Below are 20,847 nucleotides of genomic sequence, written 5' to 3'. Positions count from 1 at the left end.
CAAGTTTAATTAACACCTTTGATGTGATCAACATGCCATTGGAAACGTCTCCCAGAAAAGAAAGTTGCTTTTTCGCTCGGCTGCGATGCCGTGACGCAACACCTTGCGCTAGAATCTCTTTAGAGTTTTGCTGCTCAGTCTAGCGTTTAATCTATGTTGTTGGTAACACTGAATTTTTTTTCGAATGTAACCGTAATAAAAAAGTGAAGTATATCCACGGAAAAGATTTCAAACCATCCGAAGTGGAAAAGTAGGTTCAATTTTTTCTAAGGTGAACAAGCCCACCTAACATTCCATTTGAACTGCTTTTCACAAAACTTGCCATCAAAAGACAGGCAAGACAGAACAATACACTGTAGAACAGGGTTGAGCATTATAACAGTATATTTTACATATTTATAAATAGTTTTAACAGTCGAACGTTTTCGACTTAACTTAAGCCCTCATCAGGAATCTGAAAATATTTATGAAAATGCAATAAATTTAAACTTCTTGAAGGTAGCCTAACTACCTGACTGACTATAAGCATCAAGAAATACGCAGTGATAAAAAGCAATAGTGTGGGAAACCGATAGACATAAGCATAGCCGTACGAGACCAAACCATTTTGGGGGGGCAGAACGTAAATTTGCCCAAATGTGCACGCTTTTATAGAAATTGCCCAAATATAATGTATGCGGTGTATGATAACAGTAAAAAACTAACATAACAAGATCAGCAGCAGTGGCGTAGCCAGGAATTTTGAAAGGGGGGGGGGGGGGGGTTTGACGGCGTGTTTCGCTTGTGGCGACACCCAGCGGTGGGGGGTCTTGGGGGCCTCCCCCAGAAATTTTTGAAAAATTCTTTGAATTTGGTGCATTCTGAGAGTATTTTCAACAAAAATGTGGGTATGAATATTCCTGTAAAATGGTGCTGTCCGGTGGCATAGCAAAAGGATAAGATCGTGTTTTCTTCGGCATTTTTTGGAAATAAAGCTACAAGTCTCTATGTTTTCTTGTTGCTAATTCCTGGCTGAGATATTTGAATGTTTGGTAATGGCAAAACTCGCTCTTTGCATGTTTCATTTAAAATAAGGCAAACTTTGTTTTAGAGGCATAGACTGAAAGCATCATTCTCAATATCGTGACGTCACACGCTTGCCAAAGGGGGGGGGGGGGTGCAACCCCAACCCACCCCCCTTGGCTGCGCCAGTGATCACCAGCTAGCTAGAATTTCTTACCAAAGGAATCAAGATAGAACAACTGAATTCATCTTTGAAACCTTGCTTGTGCATTGCTCGTGCATTGCTCGATGCTTCTGCACTTTGGCATGGTAGGTAGGAGTAACAAATATTGTTTTACACACCACAAATAAAAAACAACCCCACTTAAATTTTCAGTTGAGGTGTCATAAAAAACTCAGAAAAATAAACATTGCAGGAAACCGGCTCAGGGTGACCATGCGGATTCAGAAAAAAAGTACATAACAATAGAGAAATTATAATTAAATGTAATAAAACACAAACATACTACTTCTGTTCAAATAAACTTTGTTCAATCAATTAAATTACTTTTAGTTTTGATGATACGAATTTTAGTACAAAAAATAAGCAGCACTACTTCTAATCTGGCAGCACTACTTCTAAAAATATAGTTAGGCTAGGCTAGGTAATTTGATGTCAAAGATAACTAATATATTCTAAGGTTGCATACAGACGGTGACGTAGGATCCAAAGAACTCAATTAGTCTAACGGTTCATATTTACATTGATTGAATGTCTGAATATTGAATAATATTTAATCGTCGGATTTGCAGAAGGCGTCGTTGGATTTTCAAAAAATCGCCGAATAGGGAACTCGCCGAAAAAGGTTCTCGCCGAATAGCAGCAGACCTTTTCATAAAAGTAACCAAACAAAGCTAAGCAACACCTTAACATTACTTTTAACAGGTATAACATTTTTTTGTTAAATGTTGTGGTGTTGCTTAGCTATGTCTGTTTATGGTTGAAAAACTACTGTAACCTCTCCACCCGAATTGTTTTATAAAAGTATTCACCAGATTTATATGAATTCATATTTGTAGTTGCCCAGAATCAAGATGATGCATTTATGGATAGCCTATTATGAAAAAAATTAAAGACTTTGTAAATTTTGATGCGAGGCAACTGCATCATGCCAATTTGGGCAGTTTTATAAATATAGACTATGATCAGATAATTTCATATTTTTTTGTTGCCCAAATCTAAATGATACAGTAATGTAAATGGATAAAATTAATAAGTTTGTTCATTTTGGGGAAACTGCCTCACGGTAATTTGGGCAGAACTTTGCATAAATAGACTAATCAGTTTCATCAAATAATTTCATGTTTTCAGCTGCCCAAATCAACACGATGCATTTGTGAAAATTAATAAAATTAGCTATATAGCAATTTTTGCGTTTTGATTTGGGCAGTTTTACGAAAGTATTAGAGACATATTTTGGTGGCTTCCCAAATTGGCATGATGCAGTTGGTTAAATGCATGTCGTACTACAGTTTGATCACCATGCAATACAATACATCAATACGGGTGTGCCAAATGAAAATTTTGCAGCACATTTCTTGTGCAAATAAGAGGCTGTACTTAGTTTGATAGGTAAAAGATATTAATTTATAGTTTTTCTTAATTCATGCAATTTTGTAGCTTTTCATATAGCAATTTTTGCCCTAATAATTGCAAAATTTTGCCCAAATTCGCGACGTTTTGAAACAACAGGGGGGGCGGCTGCCCCCCCTGCTCCCCTGGCTCGTACGGCTATGGACATAAGGAAAAACAAATTACATTAGAAGAAAACTACGTAACTACGAAAGAGTTTGCACCACAGGGTACGTGATACATCTAGTAAATGTTGAAGAGAATGGACGCGCCTCTCGCAAATGATTGTTTGTTTAAATTTGGGTTGTAGCGTTTGATTAACAACGCTTCCTGAACTTTTCTGCAAATTGGGATTTGCCTTTGCGTAAAATTTTAAATGAGTCAGTAAAGAGTTTTCGATCTGTGCAAAAAAAAAAAAACACTCCATGATATGGTCTTTGATGACACTTTTCTTTAAGTCTCTAAAGTTCAGATGCTCTCGTGGTCAAATGTCTGGTAGACACACCGATGTACGTAAATGCCGAATCACATGGACATGTAAAACTGTATACGACATTTGAGCAGAGAGACGAAGGCGTCTGGGACTTTAGTTGAAAATACGAACTAATTTTGAATGTTTCGTAAATAGGAAAACGTCCACATCAAATTTACTTTTCATAAACTGTCCGATTTTACGAGCAAACGTTTTAGATTCTTTTTCCACACACGGAATGGACAAGCAATGCTTTATGTTTAACTCATTTTCAGCCTTTTCTTTTTGGTTGGAATTCGCGGAGATAAAGCGATTCAATATTTCCTCAAAATACAATTTTGGATAACCATTATTATAGAACATTTGTTTTAATTTCTTTGTTTCCGTATTAGAAAGAGCATCGTTACAGCAAATCATTTTAGCATGAGCTAATAGGCGCATGATCAAACCAGATTTCCTTTTCGATCGGCATATTGCATCAAAATTCAAAAACAAACCAGCAGGCTGCAGGCCTATGGGTTGGTTTGCGCCAAACCCAAGTATCAAATCTAGTGGTCCAAAATGGCAAGGTTTTGCGTGCTTTTTCAATTGTAAATTTGATGTTTTTATGTTGAGAGTTTAGCAATTCTAAGAAAGCTTCACATGAGGTCTCCTTATTAAATATCGCAAAAATGTCATCAATGTAGGTAACGTAAGAACAACTTTAGGTGAAATGCTAGATGCTTTTTAAATAGTTTTGTTTCCAAATGTGCCAGAAAAAAATTAGTTAAAACGTTCGGTTGTTAAAATTATTCGTAAATATGTAAAATATATTGTTATAATGCTCATACCTGTTGTATTGTTGTGCCTTGCCTGTCTTTGGTATAAGTAAGCAAACTCTCTCCCGAAACTATATTACCATCAAAACTCGTAGATCAATGTAGAGTTTGTGAAAATAAGAAAATAAGACTTCCAATCTTTTTTATCAGCAACTTTCACAACGTTTCTTTGGGACAAGGCCAGGAAATCGTCGCAGAACAGGCTTTGGATTTGGCAGCCACAGATGGCCACTGGGTTGTGTTACAGGTACTGTAATGTCATGCACGTCCAGCTGAATGGCAGGATGAAAAGACGCATGACCGATTACCTGAAGAATGTTGCCTACAATGTTGCCACAATTAATGCAAAATAAAAGTAATTGTCATGTAGTAAGAACTCGACTTCCTATCAATAGCAGTCATAAACATTCGGACGAACTTATCTCCATGCAGTATTAGCCTAAGCTCTCAACCTACAATAATTTCTTAACAAGGTTGCAATCTTGTTGAATGAGTAGTTCATTTTTCCCTTCCACCGGAGTAACAGGAAGACCTTTTGTTAAAGCTTTAGGCATTTTACTTGCAGCCTGATTTTGTTTTTATTTATTCATGTTATTTCAAATTGTTTCTAGAATGTTCATCTGGTTGCCAGATGGCTGAGCACCCTTGAGAAAAAGCTTGAGCATTACAGCATTGGAAGCCACAACGACTATCGCGTCTTCGTATCTGCCGAGCCTGCCGCATCGAGGGACTCACACATTATTCCCCAAGGAATACTCGAATCTTCAATCAAGATTACGAATGAGCCTCCAACCGGAATGCAAGCGAATCTGCACAAGGCTCTGGATAATTTTTCCCAGGTCCGTCATTTCAAACTTGTATTCTGTCATGTTGCATCTATTCAGCGTTTCATACGTACGTTTTTAATTTTACGTGGTTTTAATTTTTTATTGAACCGGAAACTACTTTTGAACCAAACTTTAAAGCTACCAACTCAGCTAGTAAAATTTTCCTTTTTACGTTGATTCAGCGTTTGCAGATGTTATATCAATGTAAAAATGTAAGATTTTTCTGACATGCAATAAGTGAGGTGGTGTCACAAAGTTGCGTTTTTTTGTATCAAAAAGCAATGGAATAATTAACTTAAATCTAGCAACCTATGTCGAAGTCTAAAAAGCTATTTTGTAGCAATTGGGCTAAAACCGACACAGGAGAGAGCTTTGCAAGAGACGTTTCATTTATTATTGTGGCCCAGAAATTTAGCCACAAACAGGTTTTTTTTTATTGATTGCAAAGTATTGTACAGGAAACACTTGAAATGTGCAGTCGTGAAGTAGAGTTCAAGTCCCTGCTGCAGTCCCTGTGCTACTTCCATGCTGTCCTGTCCGAAAGAAAGAAGTTTGGACCCCAAGGATGGAATCGTCCTTATCCCTTCAACGTTGGCGACCTCACAATTTCAGTCAATGTTTTGTTTAACTATTTGGAAGCCAACGCTAAGGTGAAGGTTTAAAGCAGTGGTTCTCAAACTGGGCGGTTTAAAAAGTGATAGGGGAAAAAATCGAAAGGGGCGATTGAGGGCCAAAATGTTAAACCACCAACCAAGTATATTCAATGCTATATTGGCTACTCAGTAGCCTACTCATGCATTACCTTACTTATATTAAATGCCAAATCTCTTTAAAAACCATAGACAGACAATCGATAACAACTTAATAACATTGAATTGCATAATTCAAAATTAATACAGAAATGAAATAGATACAATACATAATTTCAAACGCTTTCGGCAAAACTTTCTGCCCTCTTCAGGAAAATATCTTAATTCATCTAAACAAAACAAAATTATTTGTAAAAGGTTAATAATAAATGACTGAAATTCAATAAAACTGCACTGACCTGCGTACAAGCAACAACTGACGAACAAACACAAAAGGTGGTAGCAATCTGTCATAATTATGCGGGAGTGTGGTCATGAGACAAAATAGTGAGACAAAATAGTGAGTGACAAAAAATTTATTATTAACCTTTTACGAATAATTTTGTTTTGTTTAGATGAATTAAGATATTTTCCTGAAGAGGGCAGAAAGTTTTGCCGAAAACGTTTGAAATTATGTATCTATTTCATTTCTGTATTAATTTTGAATTATGCAATTCAATGTTATTAAGTTGTTATCGATTGTCTGTCTATGGTTTTTAAAAAGTACCTCTCTACCAAAGCTAAATCTCTTTAACCTTTGTAAAGACCACGAAGCTCATGCATCACTTTGCACCGCAAACTATGTAATCTTATATTTTTTCGCAGAATAGCGCATGCAATACATTCTTAGAAAGGGTGCAAATAAAGTTTATAAAGTGATAAAGGGGCGATGGAGCAAAAGCGTCTGAGAACCACTATAGTTTAAAGCACATTTTAGCTCTACAACTCCACATCAGTCTCTGTAACTTGGCGTACAGAGAAATCACAGTTATAAATTAGTTTACAATGCTTTTAATATAAAAGTCAGCAAGTCACACACTTTGAATGGTAAAATTCAGGTTCCATGGGATGATTTGCGTTATCTCTTTTGTGAAATCATGTACGGAGGGCACATCACTGATGACTGGGATAGAAAACTCTGTAGAACGTACCTGGAGGTTTACATGCATCCTGACCAATTGGAAGGGGAGCTTTTGCTCGCACCCGGGTACCCTGTTCCTCCTAATATGGATTACAAGGTAACAATCAACTGTTTAATATCATTACGGTAGCTAAATTCATCTACATTTGAAAAGTATCTTTGTTGGTTTGCGGATCCTTTCAAAAGTATTCTTTTTTTTTTTTGCAAAAAGCAACATCATATTAGAAACAATTTCAAAGAAACACGTTAGTTAATAAAGTTAGACTTTCAAGTGTCTGCTATTAGCAACAACGACTATATGCTAATCTCTTGACAGATGTTTCTTTGCAATGTACACTATAGAGAGAAGCATATGATAGAGTACCTGAAAGTAGTTTTTAAATTCAGTATACGTTTTCCAGGGGTATCACGAATACATTGACGAGTGTTTGCCTCCTGAGAGTCCTTATCTGTATGGTTTGCATCCTAATGCAGAGATAGGTGTTCTTACCACTACGTCCGAAAATCTCTTCCGGACTCTTTTGGAAATGCAACCTAAAGATGCTGGAGGTGCAGGAGCAGGAGGAGAAACCAGGGAGGAAAAAGTGAGAGTAGGGGAGAGTAAAGTGGTCTGTGATGTTCAATCTTCTGCTTGAAAAAGAATGTTTAGAGGCACTTGATGTACGATGTAGTTCTTAGGTATGGCAGCAACATGTGATACGAAATTATTGCTCGTTTGTCAAATGACGGCGTGGCATTGGCTTTACATTATGTTTCTTAGGTGAAGACGCAGTTGGATGAAATACTTGAAAAGGTGCCAGAGGAGTTCAATATGTTGGAATTGGTTGCCAAAGTTGAAGACAGGACACCTTACATCGTGGTGGCTTTCCAAGAGTGTGAGCGGATGAATACTCTGACGAAAGAGCTTCGCCGATCACTCAAAGAACTAGATCTTGGGTTGAAGGTATGAGATGTTAAACTTTCTTTATGTTACGTAAGTCAACTTGATTGTCTATAAACTCACAGATTACTATTCATTTTTATTATTACAAGGGTGAATTGACCATCACTCCTGACATGGAAGAATTGGAATCTGCAATGTTCCTTGACGCAGTGCCGGAATCATGGACAAAGCGGGCGTATCCATCGATGTTTGGCCTCTCTGCCTGGTTTGCAGATCTTTTGCTTAGAATAAAGGTAACAATTTTGAAGATAAAACTGCAGATTGTCTTCGAATATCTTTGATTTTAGCAACGAATTTATGTCACATATTTAGAAATTAAATTGACTAATATAGTATAGTTCCGTTGAATTTATTTAATCTCTTGTTAACAAAACATTACGTTTACTAATAGACTAGTCTACCACTTCTTTTCTGTTTATTGGGTCAGCATATTTCTAAACTAAAGACTTTTTTTTATCAATAATTAATTATCGTCGTTCATTTAATCGTCATCATTTTTCTACCGTCTTCATCACTGCTGATTGTAAAATTGATTCTATCACAACGCTTGTGTTGACGTAAAGAAAGTTACTTCAACACATTTCTTGCATGTTGTTTACGTGTTTTGTATCACCTCAGCTTACGCTAATTCCATGTTGTAGCACGAAGTGAAATTTTATTATTGTGCAGAGCTCAAAATCACTTCAGTGCTTAAATGTTGCACCGCTTGATTCAGGAGTTAGAAACATGGACCGCTGACTTTCAACTGCCGAACTGCGTTTGGCTGGGCGGGTTATTCAACCCACAGTCGTTTTTAACTGCCATCATGCAGTCCATGGCCCGCAAGAACGAATGGCCTCTCGACAAGATGGCCCTGCAGTGTGATGCGACTAAGAAGCACAAGGAAGACTTTAACAGCCCGCCCAGAGAAGGAGCTTACATACATGGATTGTACATGGAAGGTGGGTTTCGATATCTTGTTCAAAACATTTTGGTTTAATAATTCTTGTCTAAAGACTAGTTAGAAGTAGGAAGGTATTTGCCTACATATTTTTAATATTTAAGAGTTAAAAATATCTTATGTTTTACGTTGGTAGGGTTTCGGGATTTCATATTTTAAACAGTTTTTTGATGCAGTTACGATTTTCAGCTCAACTTTTAGAAGTGGTTTTGTCCCTTTTGATTATTTTGACACCGGTTTTGTCCTTCACGATGAGTGGCTTCCGAAATAGTAGCCTACATCGAAACTCCGTTATTCAAAATTTCAAAAACCGAAGCCAATGTTTTATGACATCATTATGAGACAAATTTTTGAGCGTCGAGGGTTTACCCAAATCCCACATCGGACACCTGTCATTTTGAAATTTAAAAATGGTGAAAAATATGAAGCAAGCACCCCAAAGCATAGGCTATATTCAATCTGGTTTCAAGACTAGCTACAACAATAAACCATAGCCTACTTTTTAAGGAATTAATTTCATCAATGCAACAAAATTGTGATAACAGTATGTATAATCCAAGCACCTCGGGCGTTGTTTAGCCTGTAGCTTACATGAGGACTCAAAATCATAACTACCATATTCTTGTTCAGGGGCACGCTGGGACATACAATCAGGGTTTCTAGGTGAGTCCAGACTCAAAGAGTTGACTCCAATGATGCCAGTTCTTTTCATAAAAGCTATCCCAGTGGACCGTATGGAAACGAAAAACATGTACGAATGTCCAGTTTACAAGAACAAGTCAAGGGGTCCCACATTCGTCTGGACTTTCAATCTGAGAACCAAGGAGAAGCCTTCAAAGTGGATTCTCGCAGGCGTGGCTCTTCTGCTTCAAGTGTGAAAACTGAAAACGTTTACTGTAGATGTAATTTCGTAGAATATATTTTGTATTAGGTTAAATTTTTCAGTGTTACAGAGTAGACCCTTTTTATCTTGTTGCGATTTTTTTTTATCTACAAATAAACTAAAAAAGCAATTTTTTCTTGCTACACTGTAGAAAAATTAGCCCGACCAAGTCTTCACCATATAGGCTATAGGCTACTATGCAGGAAAGGTAATTTACACGCCTTACTGTAAGTTGCCCAAACAATACAAACATATCTCAACTATGTTTCGGATCTTAGAAAATCTCAAGCAGATAAAGACTAAGCTGTAAAAAAAAGACCCAATGACACCGTCAACCAATCAGAACATGTTTAAGTGGCCACCGTCCAATCGTGACCCTTTTAGCATTTAGCCAGAGAGTTGATCCGTGCTTTGAACTTTGTTTGGTAATTACAGAAATAGGTTATGACGGGAGTGGGAATTGAACGTACGTTATCTAAATGTATTACCTAGCCCTAACCCAGGGATTAACCCTCTAGTCCACGCTGGCTACGGCGGAACGTTCGTTTAATTTACTTTCTATCAGAACTGTTTGCAATTTTTCTCTATTCTACCTCTAACTTCTAATTGGTTGATTGCTTCGAAGCTTTACTGGCTCTTACTATAGTGGTTATACTGTACTAAAGTGGCTACTGAAAAAATGCGTTAAAATTCCTATGTTGGCATTATATCGGATGATTAATTTAAATTGCTAATTTTCTGAACTGATGTGGGAAATCCAACTCAGCCTAAACTTTGTAAAATGTTGTTGTGCAACTGGGCTGCCCAGACTGAACCCACATGAGATCTCACGTTAACTCATGCAACAATTATTGGCAGTATAAAAAACCACACTGGTGAAATTGCTTTCATACAGCCAATAAAAATATTTTTGTTCTGTAAAAACATTTTTTAATGTTGGGCAACTCACCTACCACCCATGTTTGGATAATTGTACAACTGGGCTACCCAGATTCAACCAATATTTGAGTCATATTCCTGGTTTCGTTTTCAAACTACAGTAAAATAAGTTGAAACGTAAGAGATAAGTTAAAATTAAAAGATTAAGGTGCCCAGTGGCGTACGCAGGGAGAGCTATTGGGCCATGCCCCCTTCAAAAATGCTGATTTATTTAGCGTTGTTGTGATTGTGTAGTGCAAAAATGTTATTGTTGAAGAGTGGTTTTGGGTGGAAGGGTCGTATTAACTGCCCCTCGGGGAGGGTCACGGATGTTTAGGGGCCCTCTTATTTCAGTTTGTTTTAATATATTTTTTGCTATTTGAAATGAAAAAATGTTGTAAATATTGCTACAGAAGGTCGACATTCAATATCATAAATCACCCCGTTAGCTCAGTGGTTACGCGCCCGGTTCAAGATCACGCGGCGCTGGTTCGACTCTCGGGGCGTGCGCTTGTGCAACGCATTTCAGGACTGCTCTCCATTCAGCGGCACCTAGTGAATGGCATAATTACCCGCCAACAAGACTTTCATCTCGGTAACCGGCCCTGCGTCAGGAGCCTCTACAAGTATGCGAAACTACCAGGAATAACCTATCAAGGCTTTGTCAGTCCGAGGATAAACATTCAAAACCAATTTACCGCTTCCAAAACCTCAGTTACATAAAAAAATTGGACCACATCTATGTTTAGGGGCTCACCTATATATTCATACTTAGTTGGTGCAGCGTTTTTTGTTGATTTTGAATAAAAAATGTGAATACTACTAGCCTACTACAAAAACTCGAATTTCATAGCTTGGGATGCATCTACCGTATTGGGTTTATAGCCTATTGATCATCATTTGAAATGACTATTCTAAATCAGCGAAACCAGTAAATCCATGGTATTTACTTGGAGTTTACAGAAATAATAGGCCTACCACGCTCTCGCCCAAGATTGGTTAGAACAACAGATCAAAGTGGTAGGGGAAAGTGACCATAGTTGTGCAATTTTTAACATTTTAATCAAAAACTGAAGCATGAGTAAAGTTAGCAAACAAACGTTATGATGTGGTTATAGTAGGCTACAAGCATTTACCAACAAAAAACATTACAAAAATCAAGTTTTGCAGATAAACTGATAGTGATAGGTGCTTTTGACGTTTTAAAACGCTGAATAAAATTGCACAACTATGGTCATGGGTGTCCATAGTTGTGCAACGGTATTGTGTATTAACTTTAATATTGCAGTAGAACGGAGTGCAGGTAATGCAAGCTCTATAAAGCTCAAGCTCCACAAATAAGCTCACTTTCTTAGAGAACCAACATCTATTCAAAATGACAACGCTTATCTGATATCTCAAAACCAGGGGAAAATGCAACAAACGAACATTTACAGCAACAGCTCGCAAACAGTACGCACGAGAAATCTGTTACCTACCATGCATGAAATGGCGGGAAATGGCACATGCACAAGTATGGAACCTGCACAACTATGGTCCCCTTCCCCTAAACCAGTGGTTCTCAACGGGGGCGGTACCGCCCCCCGGGGGGGGCATTTTGGTTTTTCAGGGGGGCGGTATGATTACTTCGGATTAAGGGGGGCGTTTTGATTATTAGGGTGAATTCTGGTTTAACCCATCTACCATCCAGCGTAACGATTTTGTCAAAGAGCTCGTATCGTCGTGGTAACATTTCCTACCTCATAGGGCAGGGACAGGTTAGTTGATACACCCCCAAAACAAAAACAAATAAACAATATTTTTAGGAAATACTGTCATCAGCTGGTGAAGTGTTATGATAATTATATCAGATAAAGATTTGGCAGCGTAAAGTTGCTTAATTTGGAAAAGATTGAAAAAAGTTAGAAATTTAGAGTTTTTTGTAATTTTTATCAGAATTTTATTACAATGAATTAGAGAAAGTTGAGTTAAGGTAGAATATTTACTTATAGGTGAGATTTAGTATCTTGAGGCAAGGTAACAATGTGCAAGTGAAAAAGTTTTCCAACTCTTGTGTTGGCACAACGACAATCATTGTTTTTCAAAATTTTAAGAAAAGGCTAGTTGATACATTAATCTATGGGTTAGTTGAGACACTATATCAACTAACCTGCATGACCAAAATTATCAAGGTTTTATGGCAATTTTTATTTAATATCTACATCAATCCCCTCTAACCTTAAGATAGGCCTAGATTGTATTGGGCAAAGTCAATGATGTGATAGTTAGGGGCAGTGTTCCCTCAAGATTTTGACAATTCTGCTAGTGCCCCAAAATTTAATTGCTATGGGAAAAATAGCAAACTTAAAAGTATTGGCATGTGCCCAAAAAGGTTGCATTATGTTTTACAGATAATAATTCAATATCTTGTATAAATTAATTCAATAAATGGTTTGTGTATCAGACATAACTGGTATGCCACAGTTTTATAAAATGCCATACCCCAATGCTTTAGGAGGGTCTTCCAGAAGGAGCAACTATTTGACGTAGTGGGATTTGGCCTACTAATCTGACAATATAATGGTTTACAAAATGGGCATTTGTTTGTATGATGTGTTTTATTGTAGACGGTAATACTCACTGCCAGGTTTTTTTTAAGGTTTGAGTGACCGCTAAATAGTTTTAAGAGACCGCGAGTGTTTCATTTAAATACCAAAAAATAGCCATATTTGCTTAAGACACAGCGAGAAACAACCATCACTTTTCTACTGTAGTTGCAAGTCCAAATTTTGGGAAACCGCTGGAGAAATTTGGGGGACCGTTTCGGTCCCCCAAAACACCTTAAAAAAAACACTGCTCACTGCTTTGCTTATGAACATTTATTTCCTGATTTTTCTGCTTGAATACAGCCATGCGTCAACTAACCTGCTGGACTGCAATGTGTGTATCAACTAACCTTAAGAGTGTATCAACTAACCTTTTCGAAAGGTTAGTTGATACATTATAGAATGTTGTATTCCAAGGTGCATAAATTGATTGCTATTTAAATGCAAGGAGCCAAACTTGGCGAAAAAGTAACCCTATAAATGAGCTTTCATATGCACCTAAAGTTGCGTGGCTACACCTAGCGTTTCGTGAAAAAACGCATTTTATGTAAAATTTGTATCAACTAGCCTGCCTTTGCCCTACCTGGTGGAAAAGAGATTCAGCTGTGTTGTTCTTCTACATACCAACCCACTTGACATATTCATAAGAGGTGATCTTCGAATGTTTCTCACTGGCTTTACAAAGGATGTGGAGAAACTGGCACTTTCTCACCAAACCCAAGGTTCACACTGACCACCAGTAGGCCTATAGGCCTACTGTTTTCATGCTCGCAAATATATATTTGCTTTTCATCAAATATAGTTACTAGTCTCTAAAACCCTTACAGCCTGTTTCACCCTAAAAGGGAATCATCAAAAGGCCCTTATTCTAATAGAAATAGAATTCTATCTGAATAAGGACCTTCTGATGTTCCCCTTTTTAGGGTAAAACAGGCTGTAAGGGTTTTAGAGACTGGTAACTAGCCTATATTTGATGTAATTCGCTCTGCTTGGCTTTTTGTTTGGCATAGAGCACTTTTTGTAGTATTAAATAGCATTTTTTGTTTAATAATTGCTTTTCATAATTAATCGTTTTTGTTGGGGGGCGGTAAAATTTTGCCAGTTCATGAAGGGGGCGTTGGGCCAAAAAAGGTTGAGAAACACTGCCCTACACCAACGTTTTTTTGAAAATCTATGAATCAGCATGTTACAGCATTGGTAGGCCTACAGAAATTTTTGGAAACCAAATAGGCTACACCCTTTGCCAAAAAGTCACATTACAATGAAATTGTTGAAAATATAAGCAAGAAAACAGAAAATGTCAAAAAAGAGGTCATTTGAGCATTTTTGAGTGTCCTCGGAAGACAATTTATTTTTCTTCAAAAAAGAGGACAAATCCTCTTAAGAGAACATATGGTAGCCCTACTTGGAAGTAAGCTATAACATAAAAACTTTTTAGAAATTTTGTAAATTTAATAACTAGCTTTTTCAATATTTTAATGTTTATTTTTTAATATTTTCTAAATTTAATAATAGCCAATTTAATAAACCTAACTCAGGAGTTTCTTAGTCGAAACTGGTGCTGTTACATTTTTTGTGGCTCCAGCGCCGACTCAACAGCAAGCATTGAATGCTCCGGAAACGCTTGACTCCGGGCTTCGGCTCCAGCTCCGCAGCTCTGGTTACTTCTAGCCCATAGCCTAAGTATTTACTGTTTGGCTGACAAGTCAGCCATGATGACTGCCAGGACGTGAAAAGAAAGGAAATCATCACTTTCTAAAATGTAAACGCTGTGCAACAAGCACCAAAGTTGCCAGCCTACATTTGCCGGAAGCACGACCTTAAATACAAATACAGTGTTCGAAGCCTCATTAAACCTTGGCGTTTTTTTGTTAAAACCAAAGATGTCAAGATTGTAAATGACAAGACTTTACGACAAAAAGGACGTAAAATTAATTATTGTATAGGCTAACTCGGTAATTTTTTTACCCGAATGCTTCGTGATTACCCAGTTGTTTCTGTAGAAGCCTATTCTCAGTTGTTTTCCTTGCTCCATACTGGGAAGACGACATATCCCACTCATCATAAATGCAGTTGTTGGTAGTTTTTATTGGTTTGGAAGTGCAAATTCTACTGTAACAGTCCAAAAATATCTTCGAGCGCATATTTGAAACCATTTTGATCACTGTTCTTTTTGTTGGTGGTGTCAAATTGGTAGCCTATGTGTACCATGTTAGGCCTATTTAAGTTTTTGAGCTGTTAACTCAGCTTCAAAGTAACATCCTTACGTCAAACTGATGCAAATTAATGCAAGTGTAGTTGCAAAGCCTGCACATCGAGAAGCAATAAGTTTGAGAAAAGATCGCTGGAAATTACATCATTTGTTTACCTACAGGCAACGAAGCGTTGCACTTCGTCTATTTCAGAAGCATCGTTGGCGAATTGTGTCACCACTGCTGCATCGATTGAAAGTTCTTGCTATGGCAATTCTTTTCGTAATTTCACATTTTTTGCAAATCAATAAAATAACTGTTTTCCGTCTTGATCCTACAGAAGACTCTGCATGCAACGAACGACCAATTAAAGATAATACGGTAATTGGTCTCTTGTTGAAATGTCAAAGGCTCGGCACAACGTTGCGCTAATCAGAGAAAATTGCACTCAGTAACAATAAAGCAATCATGATTGCATTCGTGGTGAGAACATACAAATATACAACCAAAAAATAAAGATCCCAATCTGTATCAACCAAACTCATGTTTAGCAAGCGCTTTGGTAAATACGGTGCTTTCTAATAAAAAATAAACATCCAAACATGAAGATCGTCATCATTGGTGCTGCAATATAAAGTGTTTACATCTTCAGTTCCATTGAATGATTGAAGTCGATGTGACGACCACTACAAGGCTGCCGATTCTCGATTTTAAACTTAGAATTTATTTCCACAATAATATGCCTTTCATTTAATGTGCTAACATTGTCATGTCAAGAGAAAACATTGTCATGTCAACAGGCCCGGATTTAGGGGGGGCAGAGGGTGCAGGTGCTCCGGCCCCCCGACTTTTGAAAGGCCCTCCTACGTGGAAAAAATGTGATTTTGTGTTCTTTGTTGTCTTTTCAGCCTTTAAATTTCTGCAAAATGCTGTGCAGTACTGGATTAATGCTACTGTAGACGTAGAGGTGGCTTTTCGCGCCCACGGCGCGAAAAAAATTTTTGCACGGGGCCCCCCGATCTAAAAGTGCCCCGGGCCCCCCATCAGCTAAATCCGGCCCTGCATGTCAACTGAAAACGAGAGTTCGATCACACGTGTGTTTAGAAAAGCACGCTAACCTTAGATGCGCATGGTGTATCTTGGTTCGGCTTTCGTAGGCTCTCCGCATAAACGTAAAACGAGGTTCCAAAGTCTAAGATAGTCCTAGGTAACTCATGCGCAACAAGATATAGAACCAGCTGAACGACTTCGGTGGATGTGATTAAGCAGCAACTGCTGAGGTTCGTTTTCATCACAGCAGTGACGAGGCTGCAGTTCAATCACAAAATCTATATATGTCTATGACGTCTTTCCGCTTCGGTAGTCTAGTATAAAGTTTAAACTGAGCGCACTACTTGAAAGTACAAACTCAGGAAAACAGTCATCCACTCCTTAACTGTTCACATCCATTCGATGTCGCCGAAGCAAATGCACGAAAATTAGCGACTGCAACCGTTTGAAGGGAGGAACCATACAAAGTCAATCTTAATGAAACCTGTTGTCGGCATTGTGCAAAGAGAGGCGTGCAGTGCTCTAAGATGAAACGGCCCACAAATCAATGTTTTATTTTATACAGCTAACGAGTTAGAAAGATCACAAAAGGAATATCAAACAGTAGCACACACGCCGTAACAGTTCTCGTTTAAATTTTTCTTTCAAACTTACAGCATGAAAAACTAGGCATGATGTAACAAGAAATGAATTATTTATCAAGCAGAGCGTTTGAAAGATGCTATCAGTTTTCCAGATCGAAATAGGCGAAGGGCAGCAGCTAAAAGTGACAGCACTTCCAACAATGTTGAATTTCCTGCAGTTAACATAACATAATGGAATTGTTGCTGGCGCAATCGATCATATTGTCATTGAAGTAACCTTGTAGGCTAGAAATAAACCTTCATGCCACACACGCCAACAAAACTTATGCGTTCTCTACAATGTAAAGGATGAAGGAATATATCTCTTGGTGCCTTCCCGTTTCAAAGACATGGTTGAGTGGGACCGTAAACGTTTGGTAAAAATAAATAAGTTTGCTTCTGCAATAACGACGCCACAACTTTTACAAATCACGACTGATGCAATCAGTGGCGTAGCCAAGGGGGGGGGGGGGGGGGTTTGGGGGTTACAACCCCCCCTTTGGCGCGCGTGTGATGTCACGATATTGAGAATGATGCTTTCAGTCTAAAAAAAAATTGCCTAATTTTAAACAAAATTGCATTAAAAGAGCGAGTTTTGCCAATACCAAACATTCAAACATCTCAGCCAGGAATTAGCAACAAGAAAACACAGAGACTTAGCTTTATTTCCGAAAAATTCCGAAGAAAACATGATCTTATCCTTTTGCTATGCTACCGGACAGCACCATTTTACAGGAATATTTGTACCCACATTTTTGTTGAAAATGCTCTCAGAATGCACCAAATTCAAAGTAATTTTTCAAAATTTTCTGGGGGAGACCCCCCGCCGTGGGGTGGTCAAAACCACCCCCTTTCAAAATTCCTGGCTACGCTACTGGATGCAATACACTACTACTAAAAATAAAACGGCAATCAAGCGGGTTTGGTTCGGAGACACTGAGCGTTTGTTCGAGCAACGCATTGGTTTGGAATTTTTATCCTCGGACTGACAAAGCCTTTGATAGGTTAGTCCTGGTAGTTTTGCATACTTGTACACTGTACAGGCTTTTGACGCAGGGTCGGTTACCGAGATTGACAGAGAGAAACTTCCAATTGTTGTCGGGGAATTATTCTTTTCATTTGGTGCCGCTGAATGGAGAGCAGTCCTTAGAATGCGTTGCTCAAGCGTACACCCCAACAGTCGAACCAGCGCTGCTTGATCTTGAAGCTTTTTCGTTCACGAAGCCACGCGCTAACCAAATGAGCTATCGAGGCAGACAAAGACAGCACTCTATTCAGTAGCCTACCTAATAAATGGAATAATTCAGACAAGCGGAAATTTCATCCTCATCAAGCTTGACAACCGGACCTGCGTCGTCGGTTCAAAGCCTCTACAAGTAATAAGTATGCAAACTGCCAGAACTAAGTTTGCAAGAAAATTTTTTCAATCCGACGATAAAGATTTTCGCAATCAAACAACCTGAAACTACTTTTTGAATTTAATTACTGTGTTTAAAATTTACACAAAAAATGACTGTTGTCATATAATATTTTGTCACTACCTTGAGGAGTGGTTTGCATCTTACCATTCCATACGGAAAACTCGGTCAGACATATCTTACCAGATAGCAAATCAACCGTTTTTTAGATTGATTCAACGTCTGCAGACGGTTGATTTGCTGTCTGGGTTACTACCATTCTACCAATGAGGCTCCAGCCAAGGAAGCAATGTAAAGCTTCTTTCCACTTAAAACGTCAAATCAACAATTTTGTATGAAACGTTTCTCACATCAAATTCATTTACTATCAACATCGTTTAATAACGTAAAAAAGTACATAAACAGAAATATAAAATTCATACATGCACACACGAATTCCCAGCTTACAAAGCAATCCTTTTTTGTATTCATTCAACGCCGGTAAACGTTGAATCAATGTATAATGTACTGATTCACTGGCCGGATAGAATTACAACAATCATGCATTCAAAATAAGGTGTGTTAAATAAATACAACTGTTGTATGTATATATTTATATAGGGTACCTGCTGCCCGGTTACACTTGCACTGCACATAAACGCGTGTCAAAAACAGTGGGACAACATCAAGAAAATCACAACGTCAAAAGCTCACAGTTGGGTAAACTGGTGTATATACTCCAATACACTACTTCAGCCTTCAAGCAATGAAATTAAGCAATTGTTGAGTGTTTTGATTATATAAATGCAATATTTCATGCAATAATAGCGATAAGAAATATTGATAAAAAAGATCTGAAAGAACAAAATTAAATTTAAATATTTTTTAGTGGAACACAAACTGAAGATTTCAATAAGAGATGGTTTTCTGCGACAGTTTCGTTGTGAACTGGCCGGAACAGGTTTAAAGCTGCTGCTTTTTGCAACATATCATAATTATATTTCAGACTTGATTTAAAACTAAATTTGCTGTCAGTATAAAAGCCTAACAAAGCATGTATAAAACACTTGCATTTTTGATGCTTCGAAAACAAGCAGTGTAGTTGTTGATTAATTCACACTACGCAGCTTATATTGCTAACTAAAAAAAATCTTGACATAATTCTGTTGACTTGTTCTTTGAGGCAATATCGAAATTTGTTACACTTTGCACAAAAAAAATCTACTGTGGATGACTTCAAAGGTTGCATCAGCAATTGTTTACAAATGTAATAGAGAATTGAAACTGGTACAATACATTCTCTGCATGATATACACATTACACATACAATCAATGGCAAGCAAAGAAATTACAGGAACTAACCAAAGAATCAATACTGCAAAACATACAATAAAATGCAACGTAAACAAGTTTTTCTGCTATCGATGGGATAATATTTGGCAATGCCAATGTAAAAATGGCATAGGCTTCAGTGGGAACCAAACTATAAACGTATTTTCTGCAACATTTTTTCATGAAAAAACAAAAAACAAGGAAATCTGTTGATTATTCTTCACCAAAACGCGTAAAGCAATTCAGCAACATTGGATGTTCTTTCTCAGTGGTCACAATGTTTTTTAAAATACAAAAACGTACCTTAATGTAAAGACAAAGCAGACATCCAGTTTGGCAATGAGAAAATACAGAAAAGTGGTCTATTAAACCAACCACGGTACACAACATCAATTAGTAGGTGATTCCATAAATTTTGTCTTTAATAGATATGCAGTTTTTTGTGTAAAATAGTAAATTTAGTTGAACTTATTGCTGCCAGTGCACAGAAATTTCAATGCTCCTGGCATAATAAGCGTTCTCGAAACAAAAGCAATTTTTGCACCTGCCGTGAAAAAGTTTGCTAGTAGATAGTCTAGTGAGTTTGCAATAGTTGGCAACAACTTGAACTGACAACTATTCCTCCACTGGCCGGTTTTCACCATTGCATAAAGTGCAAATAAAATATTGAATGCAACTAACTCATCACTATCCTTTTAGCTTTGGTACCATTGCTAGAGAAAATATGCATAGCTTCAGTGAATGCAACTATTGAAAATTTTCAGTCCATTCAACTCACAAGCACTTGATACTGCATGTAAAATTTTCTTTTACAAAAACTTTTGCACTGTTTGATGGCTTGTGCTATCAACTTCTTTTGAAAACATGAATTTTATTACAAAAATAGACTGCAAGCGATTTTCTCGATTTATTATTTGTCTATCCCAGTGATTTTTAGCCGATGTGCCATCGAACACCATCAGGTGTTCCACAAAAAGCACTAACTGTCACACTCACATTATGCAACATTTTGAGGATATAGTACTCAATAACATTACCAAACAGATCTACACATTTACTGGTTCAAGTGCAATAACTCTGTGAAAGTTGAGCTTGAATATAGACTGGCGGTTTTCACTTTACAGCAAAACAGGTCAAGATATCACATTGAGAAAAAATATCACAATTACAATAAACAGTCTTCGAAATTAGCGTCGGCAATTGCCGACGTAGATGCACGAATGGCGCATTAGAGTCGGCAATAAAAATGCCGAAGCCACACGAGCGGTTGTAACGTTAGGGTTGGGGTTAGACATTCCTCCCAGTTGTTATGCCACAGCCATTGATTTGATCCTTAATCAACACCCTGATGGAGCTCTGCGAAAGAGGCGTGTGGATGGGTGTCAAAGCACGAATGCAGCAAAACGTGGACGCTTCATTGCGAACGGCGAAGACAATGTAGATTTACAGCTAAGCGATTAGCCTCTTGATGTGTCTGATTCCA

General features: G+C 37.7%; 1 protein-coding gene across 2 annotated transcripts in view; it reads left to right on the top strand.

The window, feature by feature from the left end:
• The window catches only part of LOC145775129 (dynein beta chain, ciliary-like), a 58,839-nt gene extending 49,442 nt beyond the window's left edge, over positions 1-9,397 (top strand). Inside the window, exons 79-87 of one of the 2 annotated variants that reach the window (XM_082586342.1) lie at positions 4,055-4,151; positions 4,516-4,743; positions 5,190-5,381; positions 6,419-6,598; positions 6,903-7,085; positions 7,262-7,444; positions 7,534-7,677; positions 8,160-8,385; positions 9,015-9,397. In XM_082586342.1, coding sequence (XP_082442468.1) covers positions 4,055-4,151; positions 4,516-4,743; positions 5,190-5,381; positions 6,419-6,598; positions 6,903-7,085; positions 7,262-7,444; positions 7,534-7,677; positions 8,160-8,385; positions 9,015-9,262 — 1,681 coding nt within the window. In that variant the 3' untranslated portion in view covers positions 9,263-9,397. Of the gene's footprint in view, positions 1-4,054; positions 4,152-4,515; positions 4,744-5,189; positions 5,382-6,418; positions 6,599-6,902; positions 7,086-7,261; positions 7,445-7,533; positions 7,678-8,113; positions 8,386-9,014 lie in introns of those variants that run through there. The other variant, XM_082586343.1, reaches the window with a different exon arrangement.
• Positions 9,398-20,847: the final 11,450 nt, after the last annotated feature.

Source organism: Aplidium turbinatum, chromosome 8, assembly GCF_918807975.1.
Source record: "Aplidium turbinatum chromosome 8, kaAplTurb1.1, whole genome shotgun sequence".
Classification (NCBI taxonomy): domain Eukaryota; kingdom Metazoa; phylum Chordata; class Ascidiacea; order Aplousobranchia; family Polyclinidae; genus Aplidium; species Aplidium turbinatum.
This window is presented reverse-complemented; position numbering and strand designations above follow the sequence as displayed.